We start from the raw sequence: 23,373 nt of genomic DNA, 5'->3' as shown, positions 1-23,373 counted from the left end.
TTGAATTGGGTTCATAAGATTACAAAGAAGAAAAATGAAATTGGTCTTTTTATAACTAGTGGGTATTCAATGGGTCGAAACTAGCACAATATATTTACGGAATTACCCTCGAATTTTGTTTTGCTTCTTGAATCTCTAAAATCTCTATGATTTATGGAAAGAATAGAATTTAACGTTAGATCATACATAGCCCAATGACATATGGATCATGGTGAAAACTAACGTGACTCTCTTTGCAGCCGGGCTCGTTCATACGGTTGGATTAGACCTCATGCCGTTCATACTGACGGTGCCCATGGGATGCGTATGTATCATCATTCGTGCAAATCTAGTTATCGTCGTCTTCTGATTTCTTTCATTGCTGCCTTAGCCGGCAATCTGATTTCAAACATCTTCAAAACTGTGGTTTTCAGGACATCATTCAAGAGCTCTCAGCGTGTGTTCCGGAAGAAAGTAGAACAGTGGTTCCTCTCACTGCTGTTGGTGAAGTCTCTTATGTGGCCTTCCATAGCAGCAATCCTGGTGGAGAAAAAACCATATACGAGGTCTTTCAGTCTCACTCCGTCCTTATTTATTCCTTCGGAACGAGTTATCGACCTTTTCTCCGCACTCACCAGAAATATTATTCTCCAGATATGGCCTAAATCTTAAGAGATGTGCACTTTTGACAGAAGACGTTGAGTAGTTGGCTTAATTTGATGGGATTTTCAACTGTGCCGTGGCCAGAACATGGCAAAGCTGTAGGGCTCAATTAGGTGACTGATGAGAATCCACCAATGATTGACGATCATCGTCAACCATCGGCCAGCACAGAAAGGGCCCAAGACTGTTGCCATGTTTTGGTTCACAGCAGTATAGAAAGACCCTCATTTGATGCTACAAACTTCGCCCGATTAGTACTGTTTGTGATGAAAATCAACTACGATTGGCCATGTTTTGTCAATGAAATTTGAGCGTCATTCTCACTAGAAACTTTGCAATTCTTTTATGTGACCAATTGATGTTATTGCAGGGCCGCTTTGCGATTATTGTTCTGAAAGGGTCATTGAACCGGAAGTATGGAATGTTGAGTTTATTGATGACAGATCCTCAAGGGCGACATATTGGTGGCAGCCTTGCTGGTCCTCTAATTGCAGCCAACCATGTTCAAGTAAAAGTCATATCTTCATTCACTTTCCTTTACTTCCAATCTTTGGAAAGACTCTGATTTAGATTATGATGTAGTCTTACAAATATGCCACTGGTAACACCGGATTTGGGTTGGGTTCCTGTCAATCAGATTATTTTCGGCACATTTGAAGATGTCATGGAGAGGAAGTACAAGAGAAAGCAGCGTTCGGTTAATGCTTCTGCAGCTGCGCACGAAGTCACTGACAGCGAAATGGTGGACATCCCCGTGCAAGCGGGTGAGATGGTGGAAGGCAGTGCAAATGGCAGCTCGCCAGGAACTGAGGAATCGGAGGAGGAAGAGCTGATCAGGGCCAACCCAAATGCTATTCTGCCGCCGGCCTTGGGTCTCTCTGAGGAATCGGACAAGGAAGAGCCGATCATGGCCACCCCTATTACTATTGTGCCACGGGCCTCGAGTCTCTCTGAGGGATCGGACGGGGAAGAGCTGGTCATGGCCAGCCCTATTACCATTGTGCCACCAGCCTCAAGTAGCCCCGAGACACCAGACGAGCAGAATGAGTCCATGGATATCTGTGGCAGTGACCCTGAGAAGTGAAGTTCTAGCCCTGTTGAATAAGATCGTTGTTTTGGAAGCCGCTGCTGCCGCCATTTTCCATTGTCTATTGTCATCTTCTTTCAGTTTGGTTTCTGTGAATCGGACTTATCTAATGTTATCATGCTTTATGAATAATGACAGTTGTCCCATTTTCTTCATGTTTGGATTTACTTCGTTTCCAGATCAATTCTTACCATGGATTACATTTAGCATATGCAGTTTCCATCTGAACTGTGCATGCATACTGTATAAGGGGGGAAAAGAAGCAATCACAGCTCTGCGAATTCATCTTTCAACCAAAGGAAATGCTACTGATACTTCTTGCTTTACAAATTTCCACTGTTATTTTACCATTACTGTGAAAAAATTTCGGTGTGAGTGGCGGACTAATTGGTGTCCTGGTTTCACTGAACGGGGGCTAATATCTGCATTATTATAATTGAACCAGCTTCGGAGAACAATATACATCTGTTTACACATTAGCAAATAACTGGTACGTATCCGCGTCGATGGCTATTTGCCTAACCGCCGCAACAGCTGCAATAACCGACACTGTCGAGAACACTACGGCAATAGTGATGTTCAGCCAGAAAATGAGGCTTCGTCTTGATGGCTGAAACGTCAAGTTGTAGAAGACCACGGGCAAGACAAAGTCGAGAGGCAGGAATCCGAATGCTCCAATCAGAGAATTGATGTCTCCAAAGAAGGGGAGCATTGCTGCTATTGTTGTTGCCACAATGACTGATAGCGACCGAGAGATCAGGCGAGGTATGACGTTTCGTGTAGAGAATTCCGCACTCATGGGGTCTGCGAACGTCTTCTCGAGAACTTCATTAGTAGGCTGCAGATAAACCTGCCCAAAAACAATTCGTTCTTCTCAAGTTACCACCGTCACATATTCCACTGCGCGCGCGCGAGCGAGAGAGAGAGAGAGAGAGAGAGAGATTCTTACTACACCAACAGCTGACAATTGGAGAATGGTGAACATGTTGGTCATCAAAATGAACCATTTCGGAAGCAGCGCCTTCCCGTCAACCAAGAAGTTGCTGAGGAGAAGCCCTTCTGCTTGGTTGCCGAAAGCCCAATAACCGGAGATTGCGACGCTAAAGAAAGTGACCACGACCACGGCGTAGCACACGCACAGCCCCTTGAACATCTTCCCCTTCACTGGAGGCGCCAACGTGGCCTATAAATCGATTTACACAGATTGAAAGTTAAACCGGTGGTGCAAATGGTAAACCCTTATCGTTCATTGAATCTTTCCACCCGGCCAATTCATTCGGACACCAAATCATATTGAACTAAGCAAAACAGACACGTCCCAAGTATCAGACCTGAATTTCAGGAATAATCCCATTCCCATATGTCGTTGCTATAATGGCAATGGCATTGAAGATGCCGAAGGTGCGACTTGTAGTGTCCCCTACCAAGGAATAGTCCTTCTCGGGCCCCTTGGACGAAAGCCCTGCCAAAGAAAGAGGAGAAACTCGACATCAGAGATGATATCATGAACCGGTTCACTATGCCATTACACAGCACGTGCCCTACTTGAATTTCATGTCTGAGTCGATACTTACCGATGTAAATGGAGCCGCCAGTGGCACAAGCACTGTAGAGAAGGGACAAAACCAAGGACACCATATTGATGTGCCTGAGCGAGTGGAAGGATGGTATTTGAGCTAGGGCTAACATCAAGCACCCGAATATTATGACGAACTCATAAAGCTTCATCGTCCCATCTGGCTTGGACAGCAAGTAGATCGTCTGGGAGTGTCGGAATTTATAAGAGAAATGACCTCTCTATACACTAAAGTATGACTAATCATGAACAAAAACAGGAGCAAACTCAAGAGTTTCGGTAGTCAGACCTTCAAGCATTCCCCTCCCAGAAGGGTGCAAGCAACGACAGCACCATAGCAGACCATGAATTGGATTGGACCGACGTAAAACTTCCCCCATCTCGGCCCTGCTCAAACCCATTTTTATTTCGTTATTAGCCTTGTTCACTTCAAAACAGCAATTCCCGATTTTCGCGGTGCCAGATATGCCACGGATGCAGAAACCTTTACGGAAGCTTATGTAGCCGTACCGGGTTTATCTCTAACATTATATTTGCCGACAATCGGCTCAACCACCATGATTATAAGCCACTTATGTTACCTACTTTTGTCTAACCTAAAGATTTGGCTCAGATAAACAAACAGAGCTGGTGATTCGTGAATTCAATGACAAACAGAATGATCTGAGTCATTGGCAGCTCAAAAAACCAGCCTAGAGCTACTTTCCTACCACAGGGCATTAGAAATTATAATGTCAAAGGTTTCTCTTTCATCGCTTCAATCGTTGGCCGAAAATGTTTTCTCTTTAGTCTTGAACAAAATGAAAGTTGCATTTTTCTGACCGAAGATAAAAATAGCATGGGTGCTGCTATCAATTCAATGGTCAAAGCACGGAATCTCAAAATGTCAACAATGTCATTAAGTGTATACGTCACGAAGAAAAGCGGGATGACTTGCGGCTTTGACCATGGATTACAATCCAAAAACAGTGTGGATGGGTTCGATCAGTGCAACTAGATCAAAAGCATCGTGAACAAGGAGTTCAAGTAACCATACGGGTTAACTTGTATCCACGCATGTTTTGAAATTCAAACAATTGACCACGTGCTATGCTTTGAAACAACTTGTCCTAAAGTTCAAGGCGAACCTCTCGATCTCAGACATGGACTTTCGGTGTCAAACATAGTCACATCGTAATGTTATTGTTGGATGTGTTTCGAGTGCATTTCGTTCAATGATTGTGTACGATTATATATAAAAGAGAATTAATACGTTGTCTATTGAGTGAAATGTTTTGTGATTAGGACTTACCCATGATGTCGTGAGCCATGTCTCTGAACCGCAAATGCCGATTGCCCATCTCGGCTTGGTGCTCCAGGACGAGTGATATGAGGTTGTAGGAGTAGAAGGTCACGAGCGCTCCTATGATCAAGCAAATGATCCCGCCCACCCATCCAAGTAAGGTGAAAGCATAGGGAAGGCTCAGAAGAGCTGGTGCCACGATTGACGTGGTCAAATGGTATCCAGCGTGAAGCCATGAGCCTGTTTCAATTCCAATTTCCAGGTAATAATCAGTTAGATTTTTTCAAGCATTCTCACAAAATATCTTTTGATAGTTAATTTGGATATGGACAATGGGACCGTTTTGACTAGGAATCAGCAAATCTGTTTGAGATCCAATCTTGGAGGAAAAAGAACATGAAAAAATGGAGAAAAAGAAAGGATCCTTCACGTCAAGTTGTCACCGGCCAAAAAGACGTGCCGCCATCGTGGAATCGTTGTTCTAACTTTCAAATGAGACAAGATTAATTATGGTATCAATAGTGCCAAAAGAGAAATGATTCTCTCGGTAATAGTCAGCCGACGTGCTTTATCTTGAATTTACGTTTACAAAACGACATGTGTATAGTCTGCCAAAAGTTAATTATTACTTAAAAAATCATTTGCTATTTTTTTAATTGTGAGTTGGGTAGAATTAGTGAAAACGACCAGCATTTTCCTTGGCCGTAAGTCTTGGAATCGATGGAGATATTTATGGTGCTTGTTTTCCACTTTGATTTAGCCCCGACCAAATGGTACCGTCCCCAAAACTAAAGCGGCCACAGCACTCTCCTTTAGGCTAAACAAGAAAGATATCACCTTATCAACTCCCTATTTCATTCACCAAAAAAAAAAAAAAAACTCCCTATTTCGGCCCAAAAAAAAAAAAAAAAAAAAAACTCTCTATTTATCTTTTAATATAAAAAAAAGTTCACCACCGATGTTCTCGAAGTGCACGTTACACGAAATTCTAGATATTCATCATGTGACCGACAGTCTCCCCCCAAGGGAGGAGGCGGCGGCGGAGGAGGTGGTGGTGCTGGCGGCGCCGGCTGCGAAGGTGGTGCTTGCAGAGCACGAGAAGAGCAGAGAGAAGAGATGGAGTTTACCTTTAGATTTGAGAACGAAGAGAGCGCCAGCGTCGAGCTCCTTCTGATGGTGATCTTGCGGCGGAAGCACTACTCCTCCCGCATCATCTTCTTCTTGGACGCCCACCACCGATCTCGGTCCCAGAGTCCCCATCCCTCTCTCTCTCTCTCTCTCTCTCTCTCTCTCTCTCTCTCTCTCTCTCTCTCTATGCGGGTGTGCAGAGAGGGATTCTCAGAGGAGAAAAGGAAGATGAAACCGAGCGAGGCAGCGAGCGATCGTGAAGAATAATGACGAAATTATATAGGCAGGGGCATGTGAATATACGAGTCAACGAGTTGCCCTTTCAATGATGAAGATGATGACATGATTCGTTCCTTTGACTCGTCCGCCCAATGGCCATTAGGATCCACTTTACGTTCACACTTGCTTTATATTCCCGGTCCTGACCGACTCGTTTATAAAATAATCTTAAGTTTGTTTAAAACGGACTTGCGTGTACAGATCTGTGTATATACATTAGTCAGGCCATCTGTGTTCGGATTCTCACCGTTTCTCAAATGCAAATGGATTTCCATTCATTCGTTTGGACTTTCGATCCACGTGCTATCCTGGAATTTTCCTTATGTATAAAAAGATGTAAGTACGTATAAGTGGTCAATGTGATCGCTCAGTATTTCTTGTCATTGAATAATAATTCTTGCTACATTAATAAAGCTATATTTCATTTTAATGTAGCAATTGGGTGTTGTCCAAATTAGTTTCCACTCACCTCACTTTCTCCACATCCGGAGGCTATTTAACCAAAGAGCTTAAACCCACCTACCACCGCATAGTGCTCTCGGCAATCCTTTAATCCAATACCACAATAAGAGAGACACATCCTCTTGCGACGTGATTAAGGTGACTAAGCATGTCAAACTTCATTCTCTAAGTAAGAAAGGGAAGAGCAGCAAAAGCAAAAACTGAAAATCGAAAGTATGAACTAATTTTTCTTCGGGGGGGATACGAAGCAAAACATAAAAATTCAGGGTTTCAATGGAGGTACTCCAAAAGAAAACGATAACCCCACTGACAAAATCCTAAATTTGTTTGGAATTATGGACCATGTGATGGAGGAGTTAGGTCCAGTTCATTGCCATGGAATCGGGAATATATATTTGATTCCCTCCGAGACGTCTCAGCTCGGGCCGCAGATGGCACGAAGTAGGTGAAGACACGATCCGTTGCTGAGGAAAGAGGAAGAGGAAGAATGGTAGGTGTTTTTTGGCGGGGGGGCGGGGGTTGGGTGTTGGACAGAATAATCGCTGGGCAATGGAGCAGAAGCTAAGACACGTACGAGCGTGTATCATTGTGCGCGCGCGCGCGTGTGTACGTGTATGTTATACACGTACGCACGTATTTCATGTCGAGTTATGCTCTGGTTTTGTTTTTGCCGAGTTGCTGTAATGGGCGTGCTTAGAATTCGCGTATGTCGCCGTGGCCGTTGAAGCGCTGCGTCATCCGATCATTTCCCTTGTGGATTTGAGATCAGTCACTCCTCACTGTTTACACAATTGAATTTTCCATAAAGGTTTGCTAGCCGAATTCGAACCAGTTGGACGACACGAAATTTCTTGGGTTGCGTGATCGATCATTTATTATTCTAATCCTGGAAGAAAAGTCAACGAGTGGGATGTACGTGTTTGGCTGAGAAAATAATAGACCCCTTAAAAAAGGGAGAAAAGAAAAAGATTCAGAACTTACTTTTCGTTTTTGATGATAATTAGAAGAACAACTTATATTCTTTGTGGGGAGGGCAGCCTGCCTGATGGCTGGAGCCTTTTAAGGTCTTACTCTGGACCAGAAATTTGGGCTCGGGGGGAGGCTCGGCCCACCCTCAGGGACTTTGTTTCCCCTGGGTTGTCTTCATCGCCCTCCCCGGGCTTGTTCCTTGGGAGTTTTTGAGGGGAACTGTAACATTAGGCTAGTGGGCCCCAAAAGAAGAAACAGAAAAAGAAGTTTTAAAGGCTCCAAAAAAAGAAACGGAAAAAGAAGTCGAAAAGTTAATAAGGCAAGAGAAAGAAAAAGGAGATGGGAGAGGGCTTGGCTAAATAGAAGCTGGGAGTTTCCTCGACCAAAAAGAAAAGAAAGAAAAGAAGAAGCAGAAGAAGAAGAAGAAGAAGAAGAAAATGGAAGAAAGGAAAAAAGTTTTGGCACGTGCATGCCTCGGATGCCTTGCCAAGCCAACTCGACTCCATAACCCGGTAAGAGATCAAGCCCCATCGTTTGTCCGATTGAAGTAATTTTTGGATTTAGGACTCAAATTCGGAATTTTTGGAAAATCGAGCGGCAAAGTCTAATTTTGGAGTCTTTGAGCCGCGTATTTTTGTAAGAATGGTAATTTAGGGTGTTGTGGAGCCGTGGGATTTTACGGATCGTGATTTGAGCTTATGGTTTGTCCGAAGCAAAATTCCAAAGTTTCCCACGCGCAGTGAACAGTACGCATCCAGCAGCTTTGGGCCTGTATTTTGTCATTTTTCGGCTTGATTTTGGGATGACCAATTTGAGATTCTTGTAATATGTGTCAAGGGCTCTCTATTGACTATAAGTACGTTTGGATCGGGGTTCGGAAGAGAAAGTTAAGGCTCGATCAATTTTTGCGCTTAAACTTCATGTTGCGAATGGCTTAAACAATCGCTTTGGTTATGCGACTTGTTAGCGCGCATAAGTCGTTTTGTTAGAGTTAAGGCGTAACTTAGTCATTTTGTAGTCGAGATAGAATTTTATTAGATTTTAATATTATTCGTCGATTATTTGATAGGGCCTTGAGTTCGACGATACAAGTATCGTTTGTCGTTTGATCGTAGACAACAAAGTGAGTGGTACTATATCTTCTTTGGTTTTATAAAATCATGTCTTGAAGTATATATATATAAAAGCCAGATCGAGCAATTGCTACCCTTTGGTTGATTGTGAATCTTTGAAAAACATGTTATACAAGGTTTGTGGAGAAACATATATGAAATTGCTATGCGACTGATTTATGAAAAAGTTTATAATGATTTGAGAAATGGATATGAAATGGATGATGGGCTATGTTGCAAAATGTTATTTGTTTGGTTTAAGATATTGATTTATGAATTGGATTTCTGGTATTGGAGAATGGTTATTTATGCTCAATATGACCGTGAACCCCGTGAGGGGTTTTGGGGTATGCATACCGGGTTTAGGATATCCTTCTGGGCCTAGCCACCGGCTTTGTAGGTGGAGACCTTGCCAAGGGGAGAATCTTGGTCGCCTTGTCACAAGGCGTTGTATCGTGACCATGGTTAGTTATTGAGCAAAAGATTGATCAATGGATAGATCATTGATATGTGTTTTTGATGGAGATTATTCAATGGATTCGACCATTGATACTTGAATTTTGATGGCGATTCAAATGAGTTTTCCATATTACTATAAATCTTGATGATAAGAAATAACTCTTATAATATTCAATACTTATTTTATATATTGAGTTGGCTTATGAAGTTTGGTATTGTTTTGTATACATGCATAGTGGTTGTTCGATCTCGCTTAGAAGATATGTACTACTCACCGAGCTGTGGTTGCTCATCCCATTCCTCCTTTGATCTTTTCGGGTTCCTCGGCTAGTGGCGAATAGAGCGAGTGCGCCGTCGTGGGAAACTTGGAGAGTTCTATTTTGTTTTTGGTATGGTTTAAGGAAGTGGTGCAAATGATCCTTACTAGTGGTTGGATAGTCTAAGTTTTAAACGTATATCTCTTTTCTCTTTTTGGTGGATTATAAAAACTCTGATATTGCAACCAATTTGAAGGTTTATCTGATATTTATATATATAAGTTAATATCAGTTTGTTGGTTGTGTTTGAGGCTGCGTCCTTTGTAAAGAAGGACGGCCGTGTCATTCCCATTCTTTGTAGTTTTGGGGTGTGACATATATTGGTATTAGAGCCGACTTCCGACCGCATGTGGGACCACAGTTTGAATGCTGTTCTGATGCCCGTGGGGCCATAGCGATGACGCTATTTTGTTAAGAGGTGGAGAGTGTAACAACCTCCTCTCTGAGGTGGAGAGTGTAACAACCTCCTCTCTTGTCCCACATCGCCTAGGGAGAGAGATCTTGGTTAGGTTATAAGGCTTGGGTCCCTCTAATCTGTGTAACGCGTTTTAAAGCCGTGAGGGAAAAGACCGTGGTTGGGATGGCGGTGCGTCCGCGCCAGGGCGGGTGACCCAAAGCGGACAATATTACACAGTGGGGCCCGAGATGTTACAGGAACTCCCTAAGATATAAACCCTGTCCAGGGACCCACTTCCCTCCCTTGTGGGGAGGGCAGCCTGCCTGATGGCTGGAGTTTTTTAAGGTCTTGCTCAGGACCAGACCCCTTAAAAAAGGGAGAAAAGAAAAAGATTCAGAACTTAATCAAGGGGGTAGATTCGTTTTTGATGATGATTAGAAGAACAACTTATATTTTATATACTCTTCAATCAAAGGATTTTTGACATCTTATTTTATTGATAATTATTTTAGACGAATTCAAAATTGTTCGAATTGTATAAATGGCTAATTGCCGACATTGTTGAACGATCCTATCATTCGCCCGAGAACCTTGAAGACAAAAAGCATAATGAGGAAGAAAGCTGTTGCATACACCTTTTCGGTCTCTGTACTTTCGGGTTTTGCATTGAATGGTTACCATCATTTAGAACAAATGAGACTTGATCGGATTTGGGTCGCATAGACTATCTACGTACTCATTGATCATGCACGTCGATGGCTGGTAAAGCTTTTTACCGACATTATCATTGCCACAGCCAATTTGGTGGCGTAAATTAGCTACATATCTTGTAGGAAACTGTAGAAATGCATGTAATTATCTCTTGGCTTCTTTGGGTACAGAAACGGAGAAGTCCTTTGTTTTTGCTTAGCCCACCAAACAAATCCACCAGATGAACACAGTTTACTTACCAATATATCCAGCAAGTATAAATTTGTTTATAATAAGTAAGGCCACTTTAAAATGGGTAAATAACTTCAATTTGCTACAAAAGTAGTCCTATTCAATGCAAAAAAGATTACTGGTCTTCATAGTCGATTTGCTGTAATTAGTTGTGTTGATTGTTGTAGTGATGTCATATGTCTTGCTTATGCTTATTTATTTATTTATTTATTTTGGACCTGTGACCTCACACATGCTTATATTTACCTAGTATCGGCTAACCTATCAACTGGGTTTTGTTAACGGATATCTTGAGAATACTCTCTAATGTCACCATTTTGAAATTGCACAACATAGCAAATTTTTACATGTGGCGATGATATGACATGAGCTATATCATTGTCAAGAGTAGATTTTGATCTCAATTTATACATAGTGGATTTTGATGATGTAAATGAGAAGGTTAGTGTTTACAAGTTTATGTGATCAAATATTTATAGTTTAGGAAATATTTAAGGACGTTTGTAATTTTTAAGAATAATAAATTTTTTTTTCTTGGGATATATGTTACGATGTTCATTGTAGTGAAATTACTCTCTTTTTAATTGAGAAAGAGTCTACTTTGACGATATTTTTTTTCCGTTTGAATTTTTTAGGAAAAAATAAATTTATATTTATTTATAAATTTTTATACATTTCTTTTACATTGTCGTCAACATTAAAATTGTAAAAGTTAAGGACATTATTTTTCTAATTTTAAACAAATTAAAAAATTAAAAAATTAAATTGATCATGCAAAAGAACTTTTCAAATACATTTCCACCAAACAACATTCACTATTCAATTATAATTTAGCAAACAGTTTTTACTTTTCATGAAAACCCTTTAAGCTAAAGTCATAGGCATTTTTCCAAAAGTGTTCCTTAAAAGAGGATCAAATGCGGCCTAAATCCAACATTTTCTAATAAAGAGCTACCAGTTTGACCCAAAAAAAAAAAAAAAAAAAAAAAAAAGAACGAAAAATCCGACCAAACGGCCCACACCTTTTTCTTAAGCTGGAGACGCAATAATTGATCTTTGACCGGCAGCTAACAATTCCTTTGGAAAAATTCAAAACCACCTTTATGTATCTGTTGTATAGATATGACTTGACTTATAAATATACCAATTTATTAATTTATTTTTAAATCTTTACACGAAAATTTAATATAATCATTCAAATTAATTTTTACCGAAAGTCATTAACGGGCAATCCAGTCATCACCAATGATTTGTTTGATCGACGTTGATTCACGTGGCAGCTAGTTTTTTTTCCTTCTTTTTTGCAAGGGAGATGAGTGGTGGAGAGGGCTTGCGAAGCTCATTGACGTGGTAGCTGTGCTCGAGTTTCGTTAATTCAATGTACCGCTGGTTCTAGAATTTCCATAAATCAGAATTGATTCTGTGAAATCGCGTAGTCCTGTGCGTAAAGTCCTGTTTTGAGCGGGGATTTTTTTTTTTTTTTTTTTTTTTGAGCAAATTGGGCGGGGATGTTTATCAAGCTTGTTTTGGGCACAGGGGCGAAGCCACGGATAACTTAAGCATCCGAAAATCCAAAGTTTAAGATAGTTTGGCATTTGATTAAAAAGTTTTTGATATGGAGATTGACACTGAAGGATTAAGGTGGGTAGCTGATGAGATATGCAGCGGTTTGAAAGACATAGGACCAAAACATGATTGAAAAATATGCATTGTGGAGTAAAGTTAAAAGCATGTTTCTACAATATGATGATGTCCCTGTTCGACGGTGCCGTTGTGTTGCGAGGTGTGAGGAAGATTGGTGAAGTGAGAAATACCGTGTATGGTGAAAAATGTTTTCAGATTTAGATACTCACCTCCGCCATCAAAGTAGACAAAGGTAATAAGACGTTGAAATTGCTTTTCAACAATTGATTTAAAAGCACTAAAATTGGCATAAACATCAGAGATTTTTTTTTCTAAGTCATATGTATTTTGTAAAATGATTGACAAATGAAATGTAATATTGAATGGAGGAGAAGGATGTCCTAAACATCAATGTCAATCGTAGTGAGCCGCTTTCTCTCCTATGAATGCCATGGGTTGGTCTGTGTGTGGCCGTAGGGAGAGTGGCATCCGATAGACTCCATGCCTATGCTCACCGTGCAACAACGTCGCTCCCGTTCGAAGATCCTTCACCAAAAAGAACATGGCAAAAAATTCAATAGAGGTATTATTTTGGGCACAAAATTTAGAGATGAAAATTAAATTTTGAATAAGAGACGGTGCGCAAAGTGTGTTGGGTAAAACAAAGGTGATTTTGGGAGACGCCCGTTTTGTCATTCCAACATGCAAAATACTTAAACTTGTCCCGTCACCAATAATAATTTCATCCGGTCCTTCATACTTCGAGAGGAGAGATAGGTTTGCTAAGTCATTGGTGATGTGGTGGGACACTCCTGAATCAACAAGTTATTGCGGGATTAAGCTTGTGGTGGTTGTGTGGTGCACAACAGGTTCAGCATTTGTATGGCCTTGAATACGGTAGCAAGTCTTGGTCGTGTGACCGTATTTGTCGCAAAATTGACATAAAGGCCGGGAGTCATGAGATTGAGATGGGTTGCCCCGTTGGATGAGGCTTCTACGGGACTATTGGTTGCCAAGGTTGTAGTGGGCGCCATGAGAAGCACCATATCCATTTTGGGCACCGTTCTAGCGAGCAGTGGACCGGACTAGAGCGTAATTCTGAAGCTTTTTCTTCATCCTTAAGGTAAGTTTCATAAGCGACAAGTTTGTCATGTAATTCCTCAAATGAAATACGATTTTCACTAGTGCAAATTGCAACCGCTAATTCTTTAAATTTAGGACCAATTCCATGAAAGCCATGTATAACAATATCATCATCTTGAAGGGGTGTATCAATAATAGAGAGTTCGTTGGCAATACCCTTTACTTCTTGAAGATATTTGGAAACTGACCTCGATTGATGCTAGATTGTGGACAACCGGTCCTTAAGAAACATTACCTGAGAACGGGTTTTGTTGCATAAAGGTCGGTGAGCTTTTTCATTGCTTCTTGAGAGGTTTCGTTGAATGCAATCGGCGACAAAATGGATTCAAAAATTGAGGCGAAAATGGTGGATAACAACAGCTGGTCTTGGCGGATCCATAATGTGCGTTCCGCACTGGCTGATCCGGACGAATCAAGTGACGGACAAGGATGTGTGCCGTCAACAAATCGCAGTAGATCATGCCTGATTAAAATAACTTGCCGTTGTGCTCGCCAAGAGGGAAAGTTGCCAGCTGTAAGCTTCACAGGAAACTGGACAGTGGTGCCGATGGCGATGAGACCACTGTTGCCGATACTGATGAGATCGGTTGCAGATGAGTTGGTGTTATCACTAGTTGAACTCACGGTGGCTGCTTCTTTGACATCGGAGGAGATGAGTAACTCGATAACTGGTGGGAACTGGTGGGATCGAAGGCTCGGTTGAGCGAAGAGCTCTGATATCATATAAATTTTTAAGAGAATTGAGAGAATTATGAGAAAAAGATTTTCTACAACTGATACTTTTTCCATGAGCTGAGTACATGCATTTATACAAGAGATTATAAGCCGTTAGAATCAATCAAATTGAATTTATAATCCCTTGATCTTAGCACTTGCTTGTTATGTGAGATCCTTAATTTGAACAATTGACTGATTTGATTTGATATTGATTCACTGATTTGTGCCATTATGCTTAACATCTTTATCCATGTACACTGAGCCGAAGTCGGGAAGGAAATTCTGACCCAATTTCCACCGTCTTAGCGCCTTCATACTGGACCGTGCAGAGGATTCTCGAACTAAAGACAGCACTTCGTGAGGTGGTAATGAGCGAAGAATGGAAGAAATGGAAGCTCGGTATTCCAGATGACGTTTCCAATATTGAAACCACTATTTTAGGAGACGACTTTTGGAGCGGGGCCCATTCCTTTATGCAGCTATATCATCCTTTGCGAGCTCGTTAGCCACCTTCAACATAGAGAATTCCTTCATGGGTGCCGTTCATGACTGGCGGGTTCGGATGCTAGAAGCCTCAAAGAGTTGTGCCATTGATGAACTTCCATTGAGCCAATACAAGCACAGTTGGAGCGGAGGGAGGATGAGTTGTTTTTCTGCACTTCCCGCAGCGGGTCACCTTCTGAATCCTATGTTTTTCGGGGAAGGTCAAAACGAGGATGAAATAGTCACGAGGGGTCGGATATCAGTCCTAAGTAAGTATGGATGTGAAAGTGCAGCGAGACGGATGCCGAGGGAAGAGCTCAGCTATTATTGGAGGCTTGAAGGGCCTTTCGGTGAGGAAGATGTTGTCGTTTATAGAAGCAATCTAGACCCGATTGCATGGTCGGAGAATTTTGGTTTCGGAACTTCTCGTTTACTAACTTTAGCGACTCAGGTTCCGAGTCCAATTTCAAGTATTATAGTACATCAAGAGATGGGGCAGGGCAATGATCTTTCGTCACGAGAAGCAGCGAACCGATTCGGGGTGGAGAGAATCGAAGATCTTGTTTCTGTCCAGAACCTCAGACTTCACATCCAGCATAAGTGAATCCAATTGGTTTCACTAATCAAATGTAACTTGATTTCCAGCATCCCCATCTGGAAAGAACATGGGATACTATTCCCATTGACCAAAATATAATGGGTTCACCTCCCACGCCAGCACCTCCGACGGACGGGTCGCCTGTGCCTCCTCCACATGCTGAGTCGTCCTCGGCCACAAGGAGCAGAAGAGAGAGGCCAAAGAAAGGTTATAAATAATGCTCATGCGAGATCCTCCTACTAAGTTTCCCCCCAGTCCAATCACCGTTTCTATTTATGTGTAATACTTCCTATTTACTAATTTGTTCAATTTTAGATAAGGACGTAACAAGTGACAAACATTATGATCAAGATGTATTTGGTGGGCTTTTTATATGCTCTCGATTGTTCTTTAGATGTTGGATCTAACGAATAAAGAGATCCCTATCTATACATAACCCCCTTAAATTAAAACTTTAGATCTCCCACGATTTAACGTTGAAAATGTAATCTCTCAATCTATCAACTACTCCCACATAATACGACAGTGCTCTAAGATACAAGTGACGATTCCCCTTATGCTCCCAAAAATGGCCCGCATTCTTTCCGAGTAATTTTTGCATCAAGGGCAGTTCGTGGTGCCCCACAAAAACAAAATGGCCCTGTCTCGTCGAGATGATGTTGATCTTTGATTGGTCGGATCAGGTTGGTTCAGGTTAGATGTATAGATCAGATCCATTGGGCTTGCGTTGTAAAACTTCAAAAAGTTTGAATTGGGTTCGTACCGTCCAAAGGGAGACAAATGAAATGGGCCTTTGCATAACTACTGGGTATCCAAATGGACGAAAGCGGCATAATAATAATAGATATTTGCGGAATTACTCTTGAATTTTATTTCGCTTATTGAATCTCTAAATCCTCTCTCTATGATTTATTGAAAGAGTAGAATTGAATGTTAGAATATACGTAGCCCAATGACATAAGTAAAAGGCAAAAACTGGCGTGTCACCCTCTGCAGCTGGGCTCGTTCATATGGTTGGACCAGCCCTCATGCCGTTCATACTGACAGTGCCCGTCGGACGCGTACGTATCGTCATACATGCAAATCTAGTTATCGATGTCTTCTGATTTCTTTCATCGTTGCCTTACTCGGCTATCTGATTTCAAACATCTTCAAAACTGTGGTTTACAGGACATCATCCAAGAGCTGTTAGCATGTGTTCAGGAAGAAAGCAGAACGGTGGTTCCTCTCGCTGCTCCTGGTGAAGTCTCTTCTGTGGCCTTCCATAGCAGCAATCCTGGTGGAGAAAAAACCATTTACGAGGTTTTTCAGTCTCTCACTCCGTTCTTATTTATTCCTTCGGAACGATTTATCAACCTTTTCTCTGCACTTGCTGGAAATATTATTATCCCGAAATGGCCTTAATCTTAAGAGAGTGCACTTTTGTCAGAAGACGATGAGCAGTTGGGTTAATTTGATGAGATTTTCTGCCGTGGCTGGAGCACGGTAAAGTTGTAGGGCTCAATTAGGTGACCGATGAAAATCCACCGACGATTGATGATCACCGTCAACCATCGGCCGGCTCAGAAAGGGCCCCAGACTGTTGCCATGTTTTGGTTCACAGCACTGTAAAAACCTTCATTTGATGCTGTTTTGCCCGATCATTACTGTTTGTAACGAAAATCAACTACCATTGACCATGTTTTGTCAATGACATTCGAGCATCACTCCTACTAGAAACTTTGCAATTCTTTTACGTGACCAATTGATGTTATTGCAGGGCCGCTTTTTGATAAATGTTATCAATGGTCATCGAACCAGAAGTATGGATTGTTGAGTTTATGGATGACAGATCCTGAAGGGCAACATATCGGCGGCTACCTTACTGGTCCTCTAATTGCAGGCACCCACATTCAAGCAAAAGTCAAGTCTTCATTTACTTTCCTTCCCATCCAATCTCGAGAAATTTTAAATAATAGCCTAAAGTAGACATTTTTCAAATAAAAGTTCAAAATGCCATCATTTTCTCAAATAAAAACTCGAAGTGGATCTTATTTTAGATAATTAGTCTTAAAAAGAGCCTGAACTCATTGCTTGGCGAATAATTTCATCTTATAAGTTTTTTTTCTTAGTTTTCCTTTTTTCTTTCTTTTTTTTTTCTTTAAAAAAAACTAAAAAAATTAATTATAACTTTCAAAAGGAAAAGAAACACTCGGGAGGGATGGCTTCCTCCTACTTGTGGCCCCCGGCACTATTGGCTCTAGCCTCTAGTTGGTGAGGGTCGCCAGCCCTCGACCAAGTGTCGGCAAACTCGCCGGTCATTGCCGCTACCTACCGATGATGGGCGGCGGCCATAGGCGGGAGGGAGCCTATGTTGTTTTTTCTTAATTTTTAATCTAATTTATATTTATATCTATATCTATATCGTGTGTGGATGAAAATATCTTTAATTAGCTAGAATTTTTTTGTGGCTGGCAAATCGGCAAGGCTAGGGCTTTATTTGAGATAACCATAACTACTTTAAACTTTTCTCTGAAATTGATATGACCATTTTAGATCCTTATTTAAAATAAGGTTTATTTCAGATTTTTAATTGAGAAAATAAAGGCACTTTGGCTTTTATTTGAAATTTTCCCTCCAATCTTTAGAAAGACCTGAGTTTGGATTATCATGTAGTCTTACAAATATGCCACTGATAACACCGGATTTGATTGGGTTTCTGTCAATCAGATTATTTTCAGCACGTTTGAGGACGTTATGGAGGGAAAGTACAAGAGAAAGCAGCGTTCGGCTAATGTTTCTACAGCTGCGGATGACGTCAATGACGGCGAACTGGTGGATGTCCCTGTGCAAGCGAGATGGCGTAAGGCAGTGCAAATGACAGATCGCCAGGACCTGAGGGATCGGAGGAGGGAGAGCCGATCAGGGCCACCCCTATTACTATTCAGCCATTGGCCTCGATTCTTCCTGAGGGATCGAACGAGGAAGAGCCTATCGTGGCCAGCCCTATTACTATCGTGCCACCGGCCTTGAGTCTCCCTGAGGGATCGGACAGGGGAGAGCCAGTCATGGCCAGCCCTATTACTATTGCACCACCGGCCTCAAGTGGCCCCGAGAAACGGGACGACCAGAATGAGTCCACGGACATCTGTGGCGGTGACCCTGAGAAGTGAAGTTGTAGCCCTGGTGAATAAGAATGTTGTTTTGGAAGCTTCCTGTAACGTCGTTTTACATTGTCTATTGTTATCTTCTTTTGGTTTAATCTACGTTAATCGGGCTTATCTGATGTTATCATGCTTCATGAATAATGACTGTTGTCCCATTTTCTTCGTGTTTGGTTTTACTTCATTTCCAGATCAATTCTTACCAAGGATTACATGTAGCATATGCAGTTTCCATCTGAACTCTGCATGCATACTGTATAAGGGGGGAAAAAGAAGCAATCACAGCTCTGCCAGTTCATCGTTCAACCAAAGGAAATGCTACTGATGGTTCTTGCTTTACGAATTTCCACTGTTATTTTACCATTACTGCAAAAGAATTTTGGGGTGAGTGGTGGACGGATTGGTGTCCTGGTTTCACTGAAGGGGGGCTAATATCTGCATTTATATAATCGACCCAGCTTTTGAGAACAAGATACCTCTGTTTACAAATTAGCAAATAACTGGTACGTATCAGCGTCCAGGGCTATTTGCCTAACCGCCGCAACAGCTGCAATAACCGCCACTGTTGAGAACACGACGGCAATAGTGATGTTCAGCCAGAAAATGGAGCTTCGTCTCGATGGCTTAAACGTCAAGTTGTAGAAGATTACGGGCAGGACGAAGTCAAGAGGCAGGAATCCGAATGCTCCAAATAGAGAATTGATGTCTCCGAAGAAGGGGAGCATTGCAGATAATGTTGTTGCCACAATGATGGATATTGACCGAGAGATCAGGCGAGGTATGACGTTTCGTACAGAGAATTGCGTACTCATGGGGTCTGCGAACGTTTTCTCAAGAACTTCATTAGTAGGCTGCAGATAAACCTGCCCAAAAACAGTTTGTTCTTCTCAAGTTACCACCGTCACATATTCCACTGTGCGTGCGTGCGCGCGAGAGAGAGATTCTTACTACACCAACAGCTGACAATTGGAGAATGGCGAACATGTTGGTCATCAAAATGAACCATTTCGGAAGCAGCGCCTTCCCGTCAACCAAGAAGTTGCTGAGGAGGAGCCCTTCTGCTTGGTTGCCGAAAGCCCAATAACCGGAGATTGCGACGCTAAAGTAAGTGACCACAACCACGGCGTAGCACATGCACAGCCCCTTGAACATCTTCCCCTTCACTGGAGGTGCCAACGTGGCCTATAAATCGATTTACACAGATCGAAAGTCAAACTGATGGCGCAAATGCTAAACCCGAATCTCTCCACCTGACCAATTCAAGCGGACAACAAATCGTGTTGAACTAAACAAAACAGACATTTCGCAATTATCATACCTGAATTTCAGGAATAATCCCATTCCCATACGTCGTTGCAATAATGGCGATGGCATTGAAGAAGCCGAAGATGCGAGTTGGAGTGTCCCCTGCCAAGGAGTAGTCCTTCTCAGTCCCCTTGGACGAAAGCCCTGCGACAGAAAGAGGAGAAACTTGACATCAGATATGATGTCATGAACTGGTTTGCTTTGCCATTGCACAGCATGCGCGCTTCTTGAATTTCATGTTCGAGTCGACACTTACCGATGTAAATGGAACCGCCAGTGGCACAAGCACTGTAGAGAAGGACAAAACCAAGGACACCATATTGATGTGCCTGAGTGAGTGAAAGGATGGTACTTGAGCTAGGACTAACATCAAGCACCCGAATATTATGACGAACTCGTAGAGCTTCTTCGTCCCATCTGGCTTGGACAGCAAGTAGATCGTCTGGGAGTGTCGGAATTTATAAGAGAAATGACCTCTCTATACACTAAAGTATGACTAATCATGTACAAAAACAGGAGCAAACTCAAGAGTTTCGGTAGTCAGACCTTCAAGCATTCCCCTCCCAGGAGGGTGCAAGCAACAACAGCACCATAGCAGACCATGAATTGGATTGGACCGACGTAAAACTTCCCCCATCTCGGCCCTGCCCAAACCCACAGCAATCCCCGTTTTTCATGGTGCCGGATATGTCACGAATGCAGAAACTTCTAAAAAGCTTACGTGGCCATATCAGGTTATCTCTAACATATACTTGATGACAATCAGCTCGACCAACATGATTATAAGCCACTTATGTTCCCCAATTTACTCAAACCTGAAGAATTGGCTCAGATAAACAAAAAGAGCTAGTGATACGTGAATTCAATGACAAACAGAATGGTCTGAGTTATTTGGTAGCTCAAAAATCCAGCCTAGAGCTACTTTCCTACCGCAGGGCGTTAGAAATTGCAATGTCCAAGGTTTCTCTTTCGTCGCTTCAATCGTTGGCCGAACATGTTCTCCGACTATATATTCACCTACTCCTGAAAAAAATGAAAGTTGCATTTTTCTGACCAAAGAGAAAAATAGCATGGGTGCTGCTATCAATTCAATGGTCAAAGCACGGAATCTCAAACTGTCAACGATTTTACGAAGTGTACATCACAAAAGAAAACCGGGATGATTTGCAACTTTGACCATGGATTACAATCCAAAAGCAGTGCGGACTGGGTGCAATCCGGTGCAACTTGATCGAAAGCATCGTGAAGGAGTTCAAGTAACCATATGGGTTAACATGTATTCACGCATGTTTTGAAATTCAAACGATTGAGCACGTGCCGTGCTTCGAAACGACTTGTCCTAAGGTTCAAGGTGAACCTCTTGATCTCGGACACGGACTTATCATTAGATGAGTTTCAAGTGTATTTCGTTCAATGATTGTGTACATTCAACTGGTTATTAGTAAAAGAGAGTTAACATGATGCTTTGAGACGAATGTTGCCGTTGAGTGAAATGTTCTGTGATTAGGACTTACCCATGATGTCGTGAGCCATGTCTCTGAACCGTAGATGCCGATTGCCCATCTGGGCGTGATGCTCCAGGACGAGTGATATGAGGTTGTAAGAGTAGAAGGTCACGAGTGCTCCGACGACCAGGCATATAATCCCGCCCCCCCATCCCAAGAAGGTGAAAGCGTAGGGAAGGCTTAGAAGAGCTGGACCCACGATCGAGGTGGTCAAGTGGTATCCGCAATGAAGCCATGAACCTGATTCAATTTCAATTTCCAAGTAATAATCAGTTAAATTCTTTCAAGCATCACCGCAAAATAAATTTTTATAATTAATTTGGATATGGACAATGGGACCATAGTCTAGGAATCAGCAAATCTGATCTTGGAGGAAGAAGAATACAAAACATTGGAGAAAAAGGACCCCTTACATTAGGTTGTCACAGACAATAACGAGATGTCATCTATCGGCAAATTTCAACGGTATGATATCACTGTCTAATCAAAATTGTCATTATAACTTTCAAACAAGACGTGATTAATTATGATGTTAATAGTGTCAAAAGAGAAATGATTCGCTCATTAATAGTCGGCCGTCATTCTTTCTTTTGAATTCACGTTTGGAAAACGACATGTTTATAGTCTGCCGAAAGTTAATTATTACAAAAGAGATCATTTGCTATTTTTTTTTAATTGTGAGTTGGGTACAATTAGTGAAAACGACAAGCATTTTCTTGGCCATAAGTCTTGGAATTGATGGAGATACTTATGGTGCTCGTTTTCGTCTTTGAGGTAATCCAAACCAAATGGTCCCGTCCCCAAAACTAAAGCGGTAACAGCACTTTCCTCTAGTCTAAACAAGAAAAGATATTATATCATATTAACTCTCTACTTGTCTTTCAATATATATATATATAATCACCACCTGTGTTCACTGTTCTTGAAGTGCACAGTACACGAAATTCTGGTTATTCATCATGTGATAGACAGTCTCCCCTCAAGGGAGAAGGAGGCGGCGGCGGCGGCGGCGACACTTGCAGAACACGAGAAGAGTAAAGAGAAGAGATGAAATTACCTTTAGATTTGAGAACGAAGAGAGCACCGGCATCGAGCTCCTTCTGATGGTGATCTAGCCACGGAGGTACTACTTCGCCCGCATCATCTCCTTCTTGCACTTCTGCAGGACCCATCTCTCTCCCTCTCTCTCTCTCTCTCTCTCTATGCGAGTGTACAGAGAGGGATTCAGGAGAAAAGGAAGACCAAAGAGAGCCGGGCGAGAAAATATTAGGTGCCCACATCAGCTTTATGCAAGTCCATTAAATAGTTAACACGTGTCAATTTTGGGATCCGCACATCAGAGACTAATCAACACTCTCTCTCCTCTCTCTTCTGCCTTTTTTGAAAAAGAATAATTTTCTTTTAAAATTCCAATGATACAATAGAAATTATAATGACTTTAGTACTCAAATATTTTCTTCCAGTATTTTTCAGTCTCCAATTACACCAATAACTCGTGTATAGTATTTAGCTCCTCATAATTTTTCATGAAATCTCACTTAAGAAATTAAATAAAATCTAATTATAAAAATTTAACTAGCTAAAATATTTGGATGTAATTACAATGACAAAAATCTCCCACAAGAAACTCCTCTCCTCTCGGCCACCGTATGGAATTTGATGCACTCCCACAAGAGAGTGCCCTTTTGTCAGAAGACGGTGAGCAGTTGGGTTAATTTGATGATTTTTGCCGTGGCTGGAGCACGGTAAAGTTGTAGGGCTCAATTAGGTGACCAATGAAAATCCACTGACGATTGACGATCATCGTCAACCCTCGGCCGGCTCAGAAATAGCCCCAGACTGTTGCCATGTTTTGGTTCACAGCACTGTAAAAAAACCCTCTTTTGATGCTACAAACTTTGCCCGATTAGTACCGTTTGTTATGAAAATCAACTATCATTGACCATGTTTTGTCAATGACATTCGAGCATCACTCCTACTAGAAACTTTGCAATTCTTTTACGTGACCAATTGATGTTATTGCAGGGCCGCTTTTCGATTAATGTTTTTCAATGGTCATCGAACTGGAAGTATGAATTGTTGAGCTTATGGATGACAGATCCTGAAGGCGACATATCAGCGGCTGCCTTGCTGGTCCTCTAATTGCAGGCACCCACATTCAAGCAAAAGTCAAGTCTTCATTTACTTTCCTTCCCTTCTAATCC

General features: G+C 41.8%; 3 protein-coding genes across 5 annotated transcripts; 1 reads left to right on the top strand and 2 right to left on the bottom strand.

The window, feature by feature from the left end:
* The first annotated feature begins 208 nt into the window (after positions 1-208).
* LOC104435732 (AT-hook motif nuclear-localized protein 8-like) lies at positions 209-1,868 on the top strand. Its single transcript, XM_010048430.3, has 4 exons — positions 209-304; positions 414-545; positions 1,013-1,150; positions 1,280-1,868. Exons 1-4 carry the CDS (start codon positions 209-211, stop codon positions 1,724-1,726), a joined length of 813 nt encoding a protein of 270 aa, XP_010046732.2. The 3' UTR covers positions 1,727-1,868.
* Positions 1,869-2,093: 225 nt separating this feature from the next.
* On the bottom strand, positions 2,094-21,208 carry LOC104434020 (GABA transporter 1). 3 transcript variants are annotated; one of them, XM_039307908.1, is made up of 8 exons: positions 21,179-21,208; positions 20,595-20,687; positions 20,386-20,479; positions 3,595-3,692; positions 3,304-3,490; positions 3,061-3,191; positions 2,679-2,912; positions 2,094-2,579 (listed from the first exon to the last, which is right to left on the bottom strand). In XM_039307908.1, the coding sequence occupies exons 4-8, from the start codon at positions 3,649-3,651 to the stop codon at positions 2,199-2,201; spliced, it is 990 nt and encodes a 329-aa protein (XP_039163842.1). In that variant the 5' UTR covers positions 3,652-3,692; positions 20,386-20,479; positions 20,595-20,687; positions 21,179-21,208; the 3' UTR covers positions 2,094-2,198. The 3 variants fall into 3 exon arrangements, with proteins under 3 accessions (XP_039163842.1, XP_010045267.2, XP_039163841.1); XM_010046965.3 differs by lacking the exons at positions 20,386-20,479; positions 20,595-20,687; positions 21,179-21,208 and adding exons at positions 4,597-4,827; positions 5,715-6,010; XM_039307907.1 differs by lacking the exon at positions 21,179-21,208 and having other exon boundaries at positions 20,386-20,596.
* On the bottom strand, positions 18,661-22,420 carry LOC104434019 (GABA transporter 1). Its single transcript, XM_018869263.2, is given in 9 exon segments — positions 18,661-19,222; positions 19,308-19,541; positions 19,678-19,808; positions 19,921-19,965; positions 19,968-20,106; positions 20,211-20,308; positions 20,595-20,687; positions 21,179-21,409; positions 22,227-22,420. Coding segments are annotated over 9 exon segments (1,467 nt in total). The 5' UTR covers positions 22,342-22,420; the 3' UTR covers positions 18,661-18,841.
* Between the last annotated feature and the right edge of the window lie 953 nt (positions 22,421-23,373).

Source organism: Eucalyptus grandis, chromosome 2, assembly GCF_016545825.1.
Source record: "Eucalyptus grandis isolate ANBG69807.140 chromosome 2, ASM1654582v1, whole genome shotgun sequence".
Lineage (NCBI taxonomy): Eukaryota > Viridiplantae > Streptophyta > Magnoliopsida > Myrtales > Myrtaceae > Eucalyptus > Eucalyptus grandis.
This window is presented reverse-complemented; position numbering and strand designations above follow the sequence as displayed.

Coding starts and splice junctions, on each gene's coding strand:
- LOC104434020 (XM_010046965.3), bottom strand. CDS start 5,847: ATGGGGACTCTGGGACCGAGATCGGTGGTGGGCGTCCAAGAAGAAGAT. Junction 3,693..4,596: donor CATGGCTCACGACATCATGG/GTAAGTCCTAAT, acceptor GGGTTTGAGCAG/GGCCGAGATGGGGGAAGTTT. Junction 3,491..3,594: donor TGGGAGGGGAATGCTTGAAG/GTCTGACTACCG, acceptor CGACACTCCCAG/ACGATCTACTTGCTGTCCAA.
- LOC104435732 (XM_010048430.3), top strand. CDS start 209: ATGGTGAAAACTAACGTGACTCTCTTTGCAGCCGGGCTCGTTCATACG. Junction 546..1,012: donor GAGAAAAAACCATATACGAG/GTCTTTCAGTCT, acceptor ATGTTATTGCAG/GGCCGCTTTGCGATTATTGT. Junction 1,151..1,279: donor TTGCAGCCAACCATGTTCAA/GTAAAAGTCATA, acceptor CCTGTCAATCAG/ATTATTTTCGGCACATTTGA.